The following is a 13481-nucleotide window of genomic DNA, read 5'->3' as shown; positions in this document are numbered from 1 at the left end:
AGAGGTACTTCTGGCTTCGGCCCAGAACTTTGTAGTTGGTTTGATTTTTCACTGGCATAACCTTGAGTGGCCACATACTATGGGGGCTGCAATGGGTGGAAACGTTGGGTTTCTCCATTGCGTTGAGAGGGCTCAGAGACGCCGAGAGAGAGTGCCAATCATGGCCAGACAGAGGAGGGCCAACAGGTGACGGCACAGGAGGCTTTACCCTCCCAGGGTATTCCGCCAACAGTTCTCATACCTCAACATGTCTGAGGAGCAGTGTTTTCGGAGGCTTCGATTCAGCAGGGAGGTGGGCACTGAGCTCTGCCACCTGCTTCAGCCAGATCTGCAGCCTCAACTGAGGAGCAGGACGTCTCTGTCGGTGACAGTGGCTCTCAACTTCTATGCCACCAGCTCCTTCCAATCCGCTACTGGGGACATTGCCAATGTCTCCCAGTTCACGGTGCGTTTCTGCATCCGCCAAGTCACGAATGCCCTCTTTAAAAGGAGACGTCAGTACATTTCCTTCCCCATGACCCTGGACAAGCAGCAAGAGCACGCAATGGGATTTGCAAGAATAGCGGGCTTCCCCAAGGTCCAAGGCGCCATTGACTGCACGCATGTGGCTTTGCGGGCGCCGCAAGAAAATGCCGAGGATTACCGCAACCGGAAGGGGTTCCATTCGTTGAACGTCCAGTTGGTGTGTGACCACAGACAGCTGATAATAGCTGTCAATGCCTGCTTTCCAGGCAGCAGCCACGACACCTTCATCCTGCGCCAGACTTCTGTGGCAGACCTTTTCGAAGCCTCGGCTCACCCAGGAGGCTGGCTTCTCGGGGACAAGGGCTATCCTCTGTGCACCTGGCTGATGACCCCGCTGCGTGCGCCCAGCATCCCTGCTGAAGAACAATACAATGAGAGCCATCAAGCGACCAGGAACATCATTGAGCACACAATCGGCGTGCTAAAGCAACGGTTCCGCTGTCTGGACCATTCCGGGGAAGCCCTTCAGTACTCACCTGAGCGAGTCTCCCATTTCGTTGTAGTGTGCTGCATGCTGCATAACCTGGCAATCCTCAGGACTCAGCCACTGCCACCAGACATTGGAGCACCAGCAGAGGAGGAGGAGGAGCACCAGGACGGGAGGGAGGCACAAAGTGCAAGGGCCGTCTGTCAGCAGCTTATTGCAAGTCGGTTCTAGGCCCCCTCTGAGGGAATGGCTTGTGCCATTGAAAGAACATGAATGGAACCGTTCCGCACCACCTGAGCCGGTCAAGGCAACAAATAGTTCAAAGAGCAAACATGCACAATCTGAATAAAGACACTTCTTTATTTAACAAACTGTGTGCCCTTCCCGCATGACAAAGTAACAGCGAGAAACCCCCAAAAAAGCAGTCAGACACATAACTGGCTCTCACAACCTGGGGACAATGAACAAAAGAGTAAACAAAAAATGACCACAATCCTCAGCCTTCACTGAAAAAATTAACAGCATTTTGCCACACCTCCTACTTTTTGCCCTTCGAGGGTGATCTGCTTCGCTTGCGAGATTGGCCCCTTCCCATCCTGCAGCTCCTCCGCAATGGGTCCCCAGTGGCTGCAGCAAGGCTGGGGGAAGGCTGCTGAGTGTCAGAAACTGAGACTGCAGATGCCCTTGAGGTACGGCCTGGACCAGCTCTGGGCCTGGAGGGCCCGACTGCTGACTGCTCCAACTCTGCATGGGCGGCAGCAGTCTGTCCTACAGGTGGTGGCAGCTGCAGTGGAGAAGTGACAGTGTTGGCAGCAGGAATGCTGCCATCCTGACAGAGGACAGCCACTCCCTGGTCGGACGACACACTGGCACTCCCATGGGGCAGCACTGCAGCATGCGGAGCAATCTGCTGAAGCACAGACTGCTGGCCTGCTGCGGTGTGGCGAGGGCCCCGGCGATTCATGCCCATTCCAGTGAGGGTGGCAGCAGTCAGTGCTCGTGTGGCCTCAATCTGCGTCTGCATCAGACCAGCCACTGACTGCATTGCACCACTAAGCACTTGCGTGGAAGCCGCCTGTGTTGCCTGTGCTGCACCGAAGTCCTGCAGACTCCTTGCCTGTGCTGCACCAAAGTCCTGGACACTCCTTGCCAGTGACTCAATGGATTCGGGCATCCTTGCCACTGCAGCCATGAGCTCAGTGTGCCTCTGCTCTGCCTGGGCGCCCATTTCAGCGAGGAGCCGCACCTCTTCTGCGCTCACTGTAGCAGGACTGGAGGCCAGACTCTCCCTCCGGGGAGAAGGCCGTCGAGCTTCCCTACCCACCCCCCCCCGCATTGCTGCAGCCTGCTGGGCCCCGGAGCTTCACCCTCCTCAGACCCTTCCCCCCGCTCCCCTCCAGGGAAGACGTGTCCCCATTATGGCCATGGGCTGCCTCGGCTGAGGGTGGCACTGATGGTCCGGCTTCCTCTTCCTCCTCACCTTCAGAATCACTCACAGTGGCAGCTTGAGGGCCCGCCTCCTCACCTGGCGAATCAGCATCTGAAAGTAGGGAGGTACAAGAGTTGCTTTAGCGCGAGGACAGGGCGGCAGCGAGGGAGTGCTGCAATGCACTGTATTGGTTCGATAGTGGCAAAGGATGCTGGTGTGAGGCACAAGTGGAAGGAGAGAGGTCAAAAAGGTGATGACCTTACCATTGCTGTCCAGAACGGGGTCAGCATCTCCAGTGGCGACGGGGCCAATCATCCGGCCTGCCATAATCCGTTGAACTCACTGCTCCAGATCGCTGAGGTCTTGAAGGTGAGGCCGGCCTCCCCCGGTCCGTTGCTGCTGCCTCCTGTTATGGGCCAGCTTGCCCTGCAAGAGAAAGGACGGGCTCTGAGTACAGTGTGAAGCCCTGGTCTTGGCTGCACTGCCTCCCATGGTGGAATAGCCCTTACAGTGTGAAGCCCTGATCTTGGCTGCACTGCCTCCCATGGTGGAATAGCCCTTACAGTGTGAAGCCCTGATCTTGGCTGCACTGCCTCCCATGGTGGACTAGCCCTTACAGTGTGAAGCCCTGATCTTGGCTGCACTGCCTCCCATGGTCGAATAGCCCTTACAGTGTGTAAAGTGCTGAATGTGCGTGTGAGTTTCATGAAAGGCCCATAGGTGTTGGATGAGGGCTGGGCATTGGGGCTTTCAGGACCCTTTGGCCATAAAGTGAGGTGCACATGCAGGGATGAAGAGGATACTGAAAAGTGTTCTCACCCTGACGACCCGAGTGAGGTCGTTGAACTTCTTCCTGCATTGCACAGGGGTCCTAGGCACCATGCTGCTGGAGGTCACTCTGTGAGCCACCTCCCTCCAAGCTTTGCGATAGTCGTTGGGCAGCGGCCTCCTGACGCTGTCCGGAAACAGGATAGATCGCCTGCGCTCCACTGCACCAACCAGAACCTGCAGGGCCCCCTCACTGAACCGCTGCGCTCGCTCCCTGGCCCTCTCCATGGTCCTAGGCGTTAGAATGTGGCAGCAGGTCTGTCCAGGCCGAGAATCAGGGCGCCGATGTGCAGGGTGTGGCTGCAATCCAAGATCGAACCTCCCCTTTAAGAGCTGACCGGTGCCAGCGTGTCTGCGTGCAATCGCTAACTGGCCGCACCTGCGCTGCGCCCGCCCTCAGTGGTAGCGCCTCGTTTTTCCGGCTTAGTGCCTTAGGACAGTCATGCAGCGCCTGTTTTAGCGCTCCAAGCACCTCCTGGGGCGAAGCAGGTCAATTTAGCAGTAGGTGGCGATAATTTGCGCCGGGCGCTAAATTTCGCGCCCGCTCGAGTAGAACGCCCCAAACGTGGCGATACTGAATTTCTCCCCCAAAGTCCTAGAGATTTGATTGCACCTGAAAATGTGCGTGCAGGGATCATGTGAAACTGGTGCTGGCAGCTCACTCATTATTATGAATCAGGCGTGCAGCCAACACCACCCATGCCACTTATTGGTTGTGCACCTGTTTAGCGGGTGGAAAAGCGGGCTTGACTGATGCCACTTAAACACAACCAGCATCTCTTAAAGGGTACGTGTACTCTGGCTACAAACAGCAGGGAAGAGTTTTCAAAGGAATAAAATGGTTGAAAGAGGTACAGAGAGGACACCCAAGTTCTTGGATGCAGCTTTGAAGGTCCTGATCCAGGTTGTTGACGGGCAGAGGCAGATTTTGTTCCATCGGCGGGAGGGGGGGCGGGGGCGGGAGGGGCAGAAAGCCCTAAAGGCACCACATCCGCTGCCGGTGGGAAGAGGTCAATGCGAGGAACTTAGCTCCCTGGACATGGCTACAATACAGAGAAAAGTTCAATAACCTCACCAGAGTTAACAAGCTAAGAATCTTACCTCTCACATCAATTACTTCTCCTCACACCACCAACACCTGCAACCTCACTACTCATAACAGTCCCCTCACCCACTTTCCTTCGCTCTCCTACTGTCACTGTACCACACAGCATTCCACCTCCTTCTCCTCCTACTCACACACTCTGTAGATCTTACTCTAACCACTATTGCAACCCTCACTACCCCCCACACCTCACATCTTCCACACAATATACAAACTATTCTACATTGAAAAGTACATTCTCAAAACAACTCAGAGGACTGTTACTCACACTCTCTCTTTTGCAGTAAAAGGTCCTGGTAGAAAAGAACAACATGCAGCAGGAGGCGCTGAGTGGAAAAGGTGGCGCCCGCCTATACACCCATTCCCCCCTGGGAAAAGACATGCTGGCCATCACGGGCAGGGGCAGAGACATGGCCGTGGCGAGTGGCAACACTAGAGGAGATGTTGCGTAAGGTACCTTCATACCTTATCACTGTTTTCCCTTCTTACTTCTATCTCACTCTATACACACAGCATGACAAACTGTAGTTGCTTTCAGCAATCGCTCATTTCTCTCTGCTCTCCTTTCGCATGCAACGTTAACTCTTGTCCCTATCTTTTTATTTCAGGTGCTGAAAATGTCTGTGCCCCTGTGCCACTTCAGGAATAGGAGGGCAGCCTTCCTGACGATGCAGTGTCATTTCATCTGGCTGTAGCAAGCACCAGCTCAGTGATTGGCACCAAGCTTACTTTAGAGGATAGGTTAGAGGATAAGTGCAGAATGAGCTCATGCATGCCGCCTGGCATATTGGACCCTTAGGCAGCCATTTTACACAGTAGAGTCAAATTTCTAGGCCAAAGTATTCTAACCAAAGCAAAATATAGTCATGGTAAAATTTTACCTGTAAATAAAGTAATTTGTGATCATTCCATTAGGCTTTTCAGGAGGAAGCCACTTGACTTCTACGACCGCTGGACCAACTGCAGTTATGACAGGTGGCTTTTGTTCCTGAGGTGGTGCTTCCGCTGTTTTCATGTATGCACGTTCACCAACTCCACAGCCATCTAAGACAACAATATCATAATAAAGTCATCTGAAACCTAAGGACTAAGATTTAAACCTCTGTTCTTTACCCATACATTTTTATCAAGTGTCTCGACTGGAAATTCTGATCTGCTGGAACAGTCCTGTCAACATTAATCTTGCAAGCAGTGCCAGAAAATTGTTCCATTGTGACTTATTCTGAATGTGTACCACGTTATTTTCTGATTCGCGTTTTCTGCCAGCAGATACAGTTCTCGCACAGAATTGCAAAAGCTTCATTATGTATGCTAAAATAATTTAAATGAAGGCAGTAATATTTAGCTCTCCATTTTCCAAGTTTGGGTAGCAATCCCACCCAGCATTAAGTCCACCCATTCAAAGTGAAGGTTAAGGGCAAGCAGTGTTCTTGTAATGTGGAGGCATAAAGGGCTGAATTTTGTCAATGGGGAGCTTTTGGAGGCGTGACTCCAACTTGTCGGGTTTTAGTCCCGCCTCCATCGACTTCTGGCCAACCCATGCTATTTTCCCTTGATTGACCTTGTTAAACTCGCCCAGCGGGCTTAGCAGGCCAATTAAGGGGAAGTCGGTTACAGAGAATGTCAGCGTATGACGTTTCATGTGTCAAAAATTTTTGACAGATGAATTGTCATCGTTTGACAGCTCTGTGAAGCTGTCAAACACTGACATTCTATGTTGGTTGATGAGTTCTTGTATTCAAAACTCATCAAACTTCTTTTGTGAGCAAAAATTAGATGGTTGTTGCACTGGAGAATGCAGCAGCCATTTGTCATCTCTGCCGGTGAGATGCGAGACTCTCTGCATCCCCAACGATTGAAGCCTGCAGGAAGAAACAAAGGTAAGTAAACATTTTCTATCACTTTCCACTTACCTCACATACTTACCTCTCCACACTTGCACCCATCACTTACCTTCACAGCGCACTTTGATACCCCTCCGACACCCGCAGACCCACTGCTCACCTCGCTGACCCTGGCGGGATTCACACTTGTGTGGGTAAAATGGGGATAAACCTCTTATCTGCCTGTTAACTACCTGTTAACAGGCAGTTAAGTGGCTGTAATCCCCTTCCCGCCTCCAAGGAGACGGGGCATGGCGTGGGACAGCTACCCACCTCCTGGCAAGATGGCACGGAGGCAGGGTGGGGGCGGGATGGGCACCTGCCCCCAGATTCTGCCATTTTCCCGGCAGTCCCACCTCCATATCTGCCTCCCCAGGGCTGGCAAGATCGCGCTCAAACTCTTAAAAGGATACAGCCATTTTCTTATAACGACAATTTTACGTTAATTTGTTTTCAAAGAACCATGCTTTAAGGTTGGGAGATGAAGAAGGCAAAGAAAACATGCTAAGGTGATCAGCTGGCACCACAGCCAAAGTGCCTGTGCCCACCATTATTATGCCTTCAGTCATATCAACAGGCTCTGGCACAGACCGAGGGGAACTGTCTCCACAGACTCCAGGTCAGTACCATCTACTTCAAGAAGACCTGCAGACAACCTTCACCACAAGGGTAGGACTGCTAGTGTCAGTCAAGGTCACCCCTTCCCACAGTTTTTATGCTTCTGGCTCTATCCAGCATTGGAGACATCTGTTGCATCAGGGACTTTGGTTTCCATAGAAGGATCAAACAAGTGATGGATCCTTTCTCATTGGATAACAACAGCAGCTAGACACAGCTGTCCAATGTCATTGCATTGCTGGAATCCCCAATGTCGAGGGGTTATTGATGCCACCCTTGTGGCCATCCAGGCCAGAAAACACAATGCCATGACCTACATGAAGCAAAAGAGCATCCCCTCCATCAATGTTAAAGCTATTTGCCCCATCTTCATTTATCCATTTGTAAAGACACTCAAATCCCTCCAATGCAACATTCAATTGTATCTTAAATGATTTCAGGGTTTTTACCTCCACTACTCTATCCAGAAGTCTATTCCAATTATTGGTAACTCTTTGTGTGAAAAAGCCCAGATATTAGTTCTAAATTTCTCTTTTATTGAAATTGAACTTTACTCCCGTGGTCATATTCTACAATTTAATGTACTTTCTGGATTTAGTAAATCATGAACTATTTTATAAGAACATAAGAAATAGGAGCAGGAGTAGACCCTTTGGCCCTTCGAGCCTGCTCCGCCATTCAATAAGATCATGGCTAATCTTCTACCACATCTCCACTTTCCTGCACTATCCCCATATCCCGTGATCCCCTTAATATTCAAAAATCTATCGATCTCTGACTTGAATATACTCAACGACTGAGCCTCCACAGCCCTCTGGGGTAGAGAATTCCAAATATTCACCACCTTCTGAGTGCAGATATTTCTCCTCATCTCAGTCCTAAATGGCTGACCCCTTATTCTGAGACTGTGACCCCTGGTTCTGGACTCCCCAGCCAGGGGAAACATCCTCCCTGTATTTACCCTGTCAATCCCTGTAAGAATGTTGTATGTTTCAATGAGATCACCTCTCATTCTTCTAAACTCTAGAGAATATAGGGCTAGTCTACTCAATCTCTCCTCATAGGACAATCCTCCCATCCCAGGAATAAGTCTGGTGAACCTTTGTTGCACTCCCTCTATGGCAAGTATATCCTTCCTTAGGTAAGGAGACCAAAACTGTACACAATACTCCAGGTGTGGTCTCACCATGGCCCTATATAATTGCAGTAAGACATCTTGGGGGAAAAATTGAATCGCACCCCCTTTGGGGCACTACCTTCACCGGGGCACTACTTTTAATGCCCCGGAAGAATTAGTGCCCCCGTGGCTGAAACTGAGTGGTAGCACCCCAAGAGGGAAGTGGGGCGCTTTTGGAAGCACCCCGCCTCCCTCTTGGAGCGCTGCGAGGGAATGTCGCGCCGCGGTATTGCAGGCCTCCCCTTCTTAAAGGGGAGGGGCCTTGCGCAGTGTGACCCGGGGCCCAGCTGGGCCACCATGGATCAGAGTGCCGGCAAAAGAGCCCGTCAGTCAAGAGAAGTGCCTGGTTCATGAAGTGCAGATGGCACTCCGCGGGTCAGGAGGCTGGAGACGGCAGCGGAGGCAGGTGCTGGCAGGCGGCCAGCAACAAAAAGGGCCGCCTGGCACCTCACCTTTAAATAGCGCTGCCCCGGCCACAGGTAGGCCCCCCTGACCTCGTTGGACATAGCTTCCAGCGGTAAGTCAGGGGGCGCTAACGAAGATCGCGGCCGGGGCGCGAGCGGGGCGCTGCACACGGCGATGATGTCATCGCCAGCGGCACAGCGCCGTAGGGCACGAACAGATAGCGCTGCCGCTAACCTCCTGCTGAATTTCGCGGGAGGCGTTGGCGGCGCCCGGGCACTAGTTGCCTTGCACCTTGTTAGCGCCCGCTTAGGGCAATAACGAGAGGTGCAAAGCAAGCAAATTTTTCCCCCCTTTACTCTTCTACTCAAATCCTCTTGTAATAAAGGCCAACAAACCATTTGCTTTCCTAATTGCTTGCTGTACCTGCATGTTAACTTTCAGTGATTCATGTACAAGGACACCCAGGTCCCTCTGAACACCAACATTTCCCAACCTCTCACCATTTAAAAAATACTCTGCTTTTCTATTTTTCCTACCAAAGTGGATAACTTCACATTTCTCCACATTATATTCCATTTGCCATGTTCTTGCCCACTCACTTAGCCTGTCTATACCCCCTTGAAGCCTCCTTGCATCCTCCTCACAACTTACATTCCCACCCAGCTTTGTATCATCAGCAAACTTGGATATATTACATTTGGTCCCCTCATCCAAAACATTGATGTAGATTGTGAATTGCAGAGGTCCAAGCACTGATCCTTGCGGTACCCCACTAGTTACAGCCTGCCAACCTGAAAATGACCCATTTATCCCTACTTTCTGTTTTCTGTCCGTTAACCAATCTCTGTCCGTTAACCAATCCTCAATCCATGCTAGTATATTACCCATATTATAATTCCATGAGCCCTAATTTTGTTTAATAACCTCTTGTGTGGCACCTTATCAAATGCCTTCTGAAAATCCAAATACTCCACATCCACTGGTTCCCCCTTATCTATTCTGTTAGTTACAACCTCAAAAAACTCTCAAATTTGTCAAACACGATTTCCCTTTCATAAATCCGTGTCTCTGCCCAATCCTATTATTATTTTCTAAGTGCCCTGTTACCACGTCCTTAATAATAGCATTTTTCCTACTACTGATGTCAGGCTAACTGGTCTGTAGTTCCCCGTTTCCTCTCTCCTTCCTTTCTTAAATAGTGGGGTTACATTTACTACCATCCAATCCACAGGAACCATTCTAGAATCTATGGAATTTTGGAAAATGACAACCACCTCTATAGCCACCTCTTTCAAAACCCTAGTATGTAGGCCATCAGGTCCAGGGGATTTATTGACTTTCAGTCCCATTATATATCTGAATGAGATCACCCCTTCAATCCTTAATTTCAAGGATGAAAAGCCCAGGAACCCTGGAGCACGCAGGCTATACCTGCTTTTATGTAGCAGTCACAATGTTTTAATTGTACCCCAATCATCTGTGCCAGCCTAATTTGAGGGTGAAGGCTATCTCGAGGATGGTTCCTCGGAAACAGAGATGATCTGCTTCAGCCATGGCTAATGACATCCTTGCACCAGCCACAAACAAAAGCAGAGCTCAAATACAACAAAGCCTGTGTAGTTAATATGATCATTTTAGACCATGCTATTGGCATCTTGGCTTCCAATGCATCAACAGGTCAAGTAGGGCGGGAGAGGGCAGCATTACAGTTTGTCTCATCATAGTCTCCAAGATCACTATTGTCTGCTGCGTGCTACATGCCTTTGGAATACACACTTATTCTGTATCTTCTCCAGGCATTCTCTCATTATGACCACTTATCTGTGTGGGAGCAGATCTGAGGACAGTAATGATTTTTGTGAATTCCTGAAGTGCTCCTCCGGGCTCCATATTAAAACTGCATGCTGCTGCCAGTCACAACACGCCTCCCCCTCCTTCTCACTCATCTTAGGCCCTCTTGCTACCTCGCCACCCCTCGCAACCATCATGACTGGCGCCCACAGCTCGCCGGTACTATACTAATGAGGCTAGCGGACCAATTTGTCGTGGTCCTGCCGCAGGCCTCATTAGGTGTGTGTAGCAGATTGTGCATATGGATTGACCTCAAGTGCCACAAATAAGCCTGGATCTTAATCTGGTTCCCTTCCCTACTGAAAGGGAGGTGGGGTGGGACTTACAATGACCAGCTAGTTACGCCCTTAACCAAATCTGTTTCCTGGGATCAGGGTAGCACATTGAGAGTGGCCACCACTTATGGTGTCACTGGGACACTCACTTCAGGTGGAGGAAGAATCTTACTGTGTACCCTTATCACAGGGCAGCATAGGTGGTGGTGCCAACTGAACTGGATAAAGATTCCCAAAATTTTAACACATCTGCTTTGAGTAAGGCAATTGATTGCTCTGCAATAATAGTTCAAGATTCAATTGTCAAAGGGTGGCTCAGTGATACTGCACAATGGTGCAGTAACTCACTGTTCCAAAAGTAGTTGGACGAGAGTTTTTTGTACTGAGTTCCTCCACCTAGCTAGGCTCTAAGAGGGAAACATCAAGCGAAAAGGAAGGCAAAATTTGAGGGCAATTCAACTTACATTGCCCACGCAGTAGAAGCTGCTTCCACAACAGCAATAAGAGAACCATGTGAATTTGACCGCGAGGCTTACAATAGAAGGAGGAGGGGATAACATTTACAAAGAATTGATTACCAAATAGCTAACAATTTGCAGCCTGTTACTGTACAGCTAGTTACTTTGCCAGATTGATGCATGATGGGTTAAATATTTCAAGTCACAATATATTAGTACATTCAAAAGAGTATATTATTTCAAGCTACTTGCAATCTAATCAGTGGGGATTTAGTTTGTGTTTCTCCAACCCCCATTACTAATAAAAAAATCACAAAACTGAGCTGTTATATGGCAATAGGAACCAATAACATTTTCCGCCTTACCTGGCTGACATGCCTGAATTCTTATCTCATAGTCTGTAAATGGATTCAGTTCTTCCACTAATAAGAACTGGTTATGACCAGCAGGACGAATAATTGCTTGGGCAGTCCCAAGGTTTAAAGTAACATTGTATAGCAAGGGGATTCCGGTATTGAAAATACCTACAAGTGAAGAAAATATAATACAAAATAAGCACTGCTCATCAAAGTAAACTGGACCTCAAAATGGCAGAACTCATTTCTTCTCTTCTCTTAGTCTTTCTTTCCGACTACAATATTCAGGCTTTTATGAGCTTGGAATTTCCTCGGACCTGCTCCTGCTCCAAAAGCAAAGAGGCTAGTGCGGGCTGACAGTGGACCTCAGGAGTGCTCCTCCTGGCTCCACATGAAGACAAAATTAGAAAAAATGTATAACTGTTTGTTGGTGGCTACTGGTTAGGCCGCAGACTTCACCGGAAGGGCGGCAGAAACTCCATTTACGTGCATAAACTGGGTTTCTGCCTCACTTCTAATGAGGTTAAAGTGGTGGAGCAATAACAGCTCTAAGGAAATTCCAGGCCATAGTGTCACCTAATCACAGCATCCTGATTTCCCTCTTTTACTGTTTTCAACCTTAGTGGTGCCCTGAACTTTGTTTTGCCCTTTCACCGTAGTTTCCTTTTTAAAAAAAAAAAGCCGCAAGTCCACAACACATAATTCATCACTAACTGGCAATAACTTATCAATCTCATACAGAGAGGCCACAAAGATTGCTGGTGTAGAAAATGGAAACATTCAAAACTGTGCAGTAGGGATAATCTTCTGAGATTAATGTTAAAGCATGTTGTTGGTTCACGTTCTTTCTGGGATTGTTTGGTACTGCCATTGAATGAAAAGCACGGGAGAATATTCCATTGTTCAGTTTTATCTTGATAAACAACATTTACCTCAATTTTCTTTAAACTGTAATTTCAATTGTAGCTGTAGTATGTGACAGCACTCAGTAATGCTTTAGTCTCCTATGAGCAACTGCTGCTTGTAATTACTAATTCTGCCGAACATTCCCTAAAGAAAGTGGCGTCTTTCGAAGTAAATTGTGTCAAAATTGTATAACTTTAGGTACATAGGTTATGTGGCTTGGCAAGTTTTATTTTTCACCACTCACTGTCATTTCTTCTCTGTTTTAGGAATTTAGGAATACGAATCTTTCAAAGTCAGTGCAAGCCTTAATCCATTCTGGCTATAGCCAAGACATCACACTTTACTTTGTTAGCATTCTCTGTATTGACCTTTTTCATTATTCAAAACAATGAAGCATGGATAGTTAATTCAAGATTTATGAAGCTGAAATGTATGCAGAGAGCAAGTTGATTATTACTTTATCTTTACAAATGGAAAAAGTTAAATTATTAAACTTCCTTGATTAAAAAAAATGTCACCGCAGATGTATCACCTACAACGATACATGGTTTTAGGCATCATTCTCTGTGGTCTATAGGTAGTAAAATTTAACCTATGTGCTGACAAATAATCTAAATGTAACACTCAGTAATAGATTAGAAACAGAAAAAGTTGGTATTAAATAGGCAGTTTACAACATCTTTATTTTTTTCACATTTAATGGTTAAATAGCTTATTAAGGTAGATCAGGATAAAATTTGCTCCTGTTTGGAGGTAATTTTAACTTTACCCCTGGGATTTTAATATTACCAGCAAGCTGCCAATGCCCGTCTTGCCTCCAGAGGCAGCTTGCCGCTTTGGGCCTCAGATAGGTTGTGGTGGGGCTTGGGCAGGAAAAGGGGAGAGAGGCTGGTGCAGGCCAACAGTGGACCTCAGGAGTGCTCTTCCTGACTCCACATGAAGATAAAATTAGGAAAAAAATGTAACCATTTGTTGGCGGCTACTGGTTAGGCTGCAGCAAATGCTATAAAACTGAGTGGAGCAGGCCCAGCATCTGCTTCGATCAGCGCTGCCCAATTTCTGGAATCATTAACGCATTCGAGGGCCTAACACCTGTTTAAGAGGCCGCTGGGACACCTGAATATTACCAAGGCCAATATGGTGTCTGACATATTTCAGGCGTCGTTGGGGCACAAAATTGTTCCTTTTTGCCCACATTTTCCGCCCAGAAAATGGGACCAATTTCTCCCTCTGTGTGT

General features: G+C 48.3%; 1 protein-coding gene across 7 annotated transcripts in view; it reads right to left on the bottom strand.

Annotated features, from left to right (window-relative positions):
* The window catches only part of ush2a (Usher syndrome 2A (autosomal recessive, mild)), a 1396947-nt gene that overhangs the window by 195723 nt on the left and 1187743 nt on the right, over nt 1-13481 (bottom strand). For all 7 annotated transcript variants that reach the window (XM_085981146.1, XM_085981156.1, XM_085981149.1 and 4 more), the window contains 2 exons: nt 11347-11505; nt 5196-5358 (listed from right to left, as the gene is read on the bottom strand). In XM_085981146.1, coding sequence (XP_085837272.1) covers nt 5196-5358; nt 11347-11505 — 322 coding nt within the window. The remainder of the gene's footprint in view (nt 1-5195; nt 5359-11346; nt 11506-13481) is intronic.

This window comes from Somniosus microcephalus, chromosome 3 (assembly GCF_052327205.1).
Source record: "Somniosus microcephalus isolate GS21.2 chromosome 3, FLI_Smic_1.0, whole genome shotgun sequence".
Taxonomy (NCBI): Eukaryota; Metazoa; Chordata; class Chondrichthyes; order Squaliformes; family Somniosidae; genus Somniosus; species Somniosus microcephalus.
The sequence above is the reverse complement of the archived record's forward strand: the minus strand, read 5'-3'. Positions and strand labels throughout refer to the sequence as shown.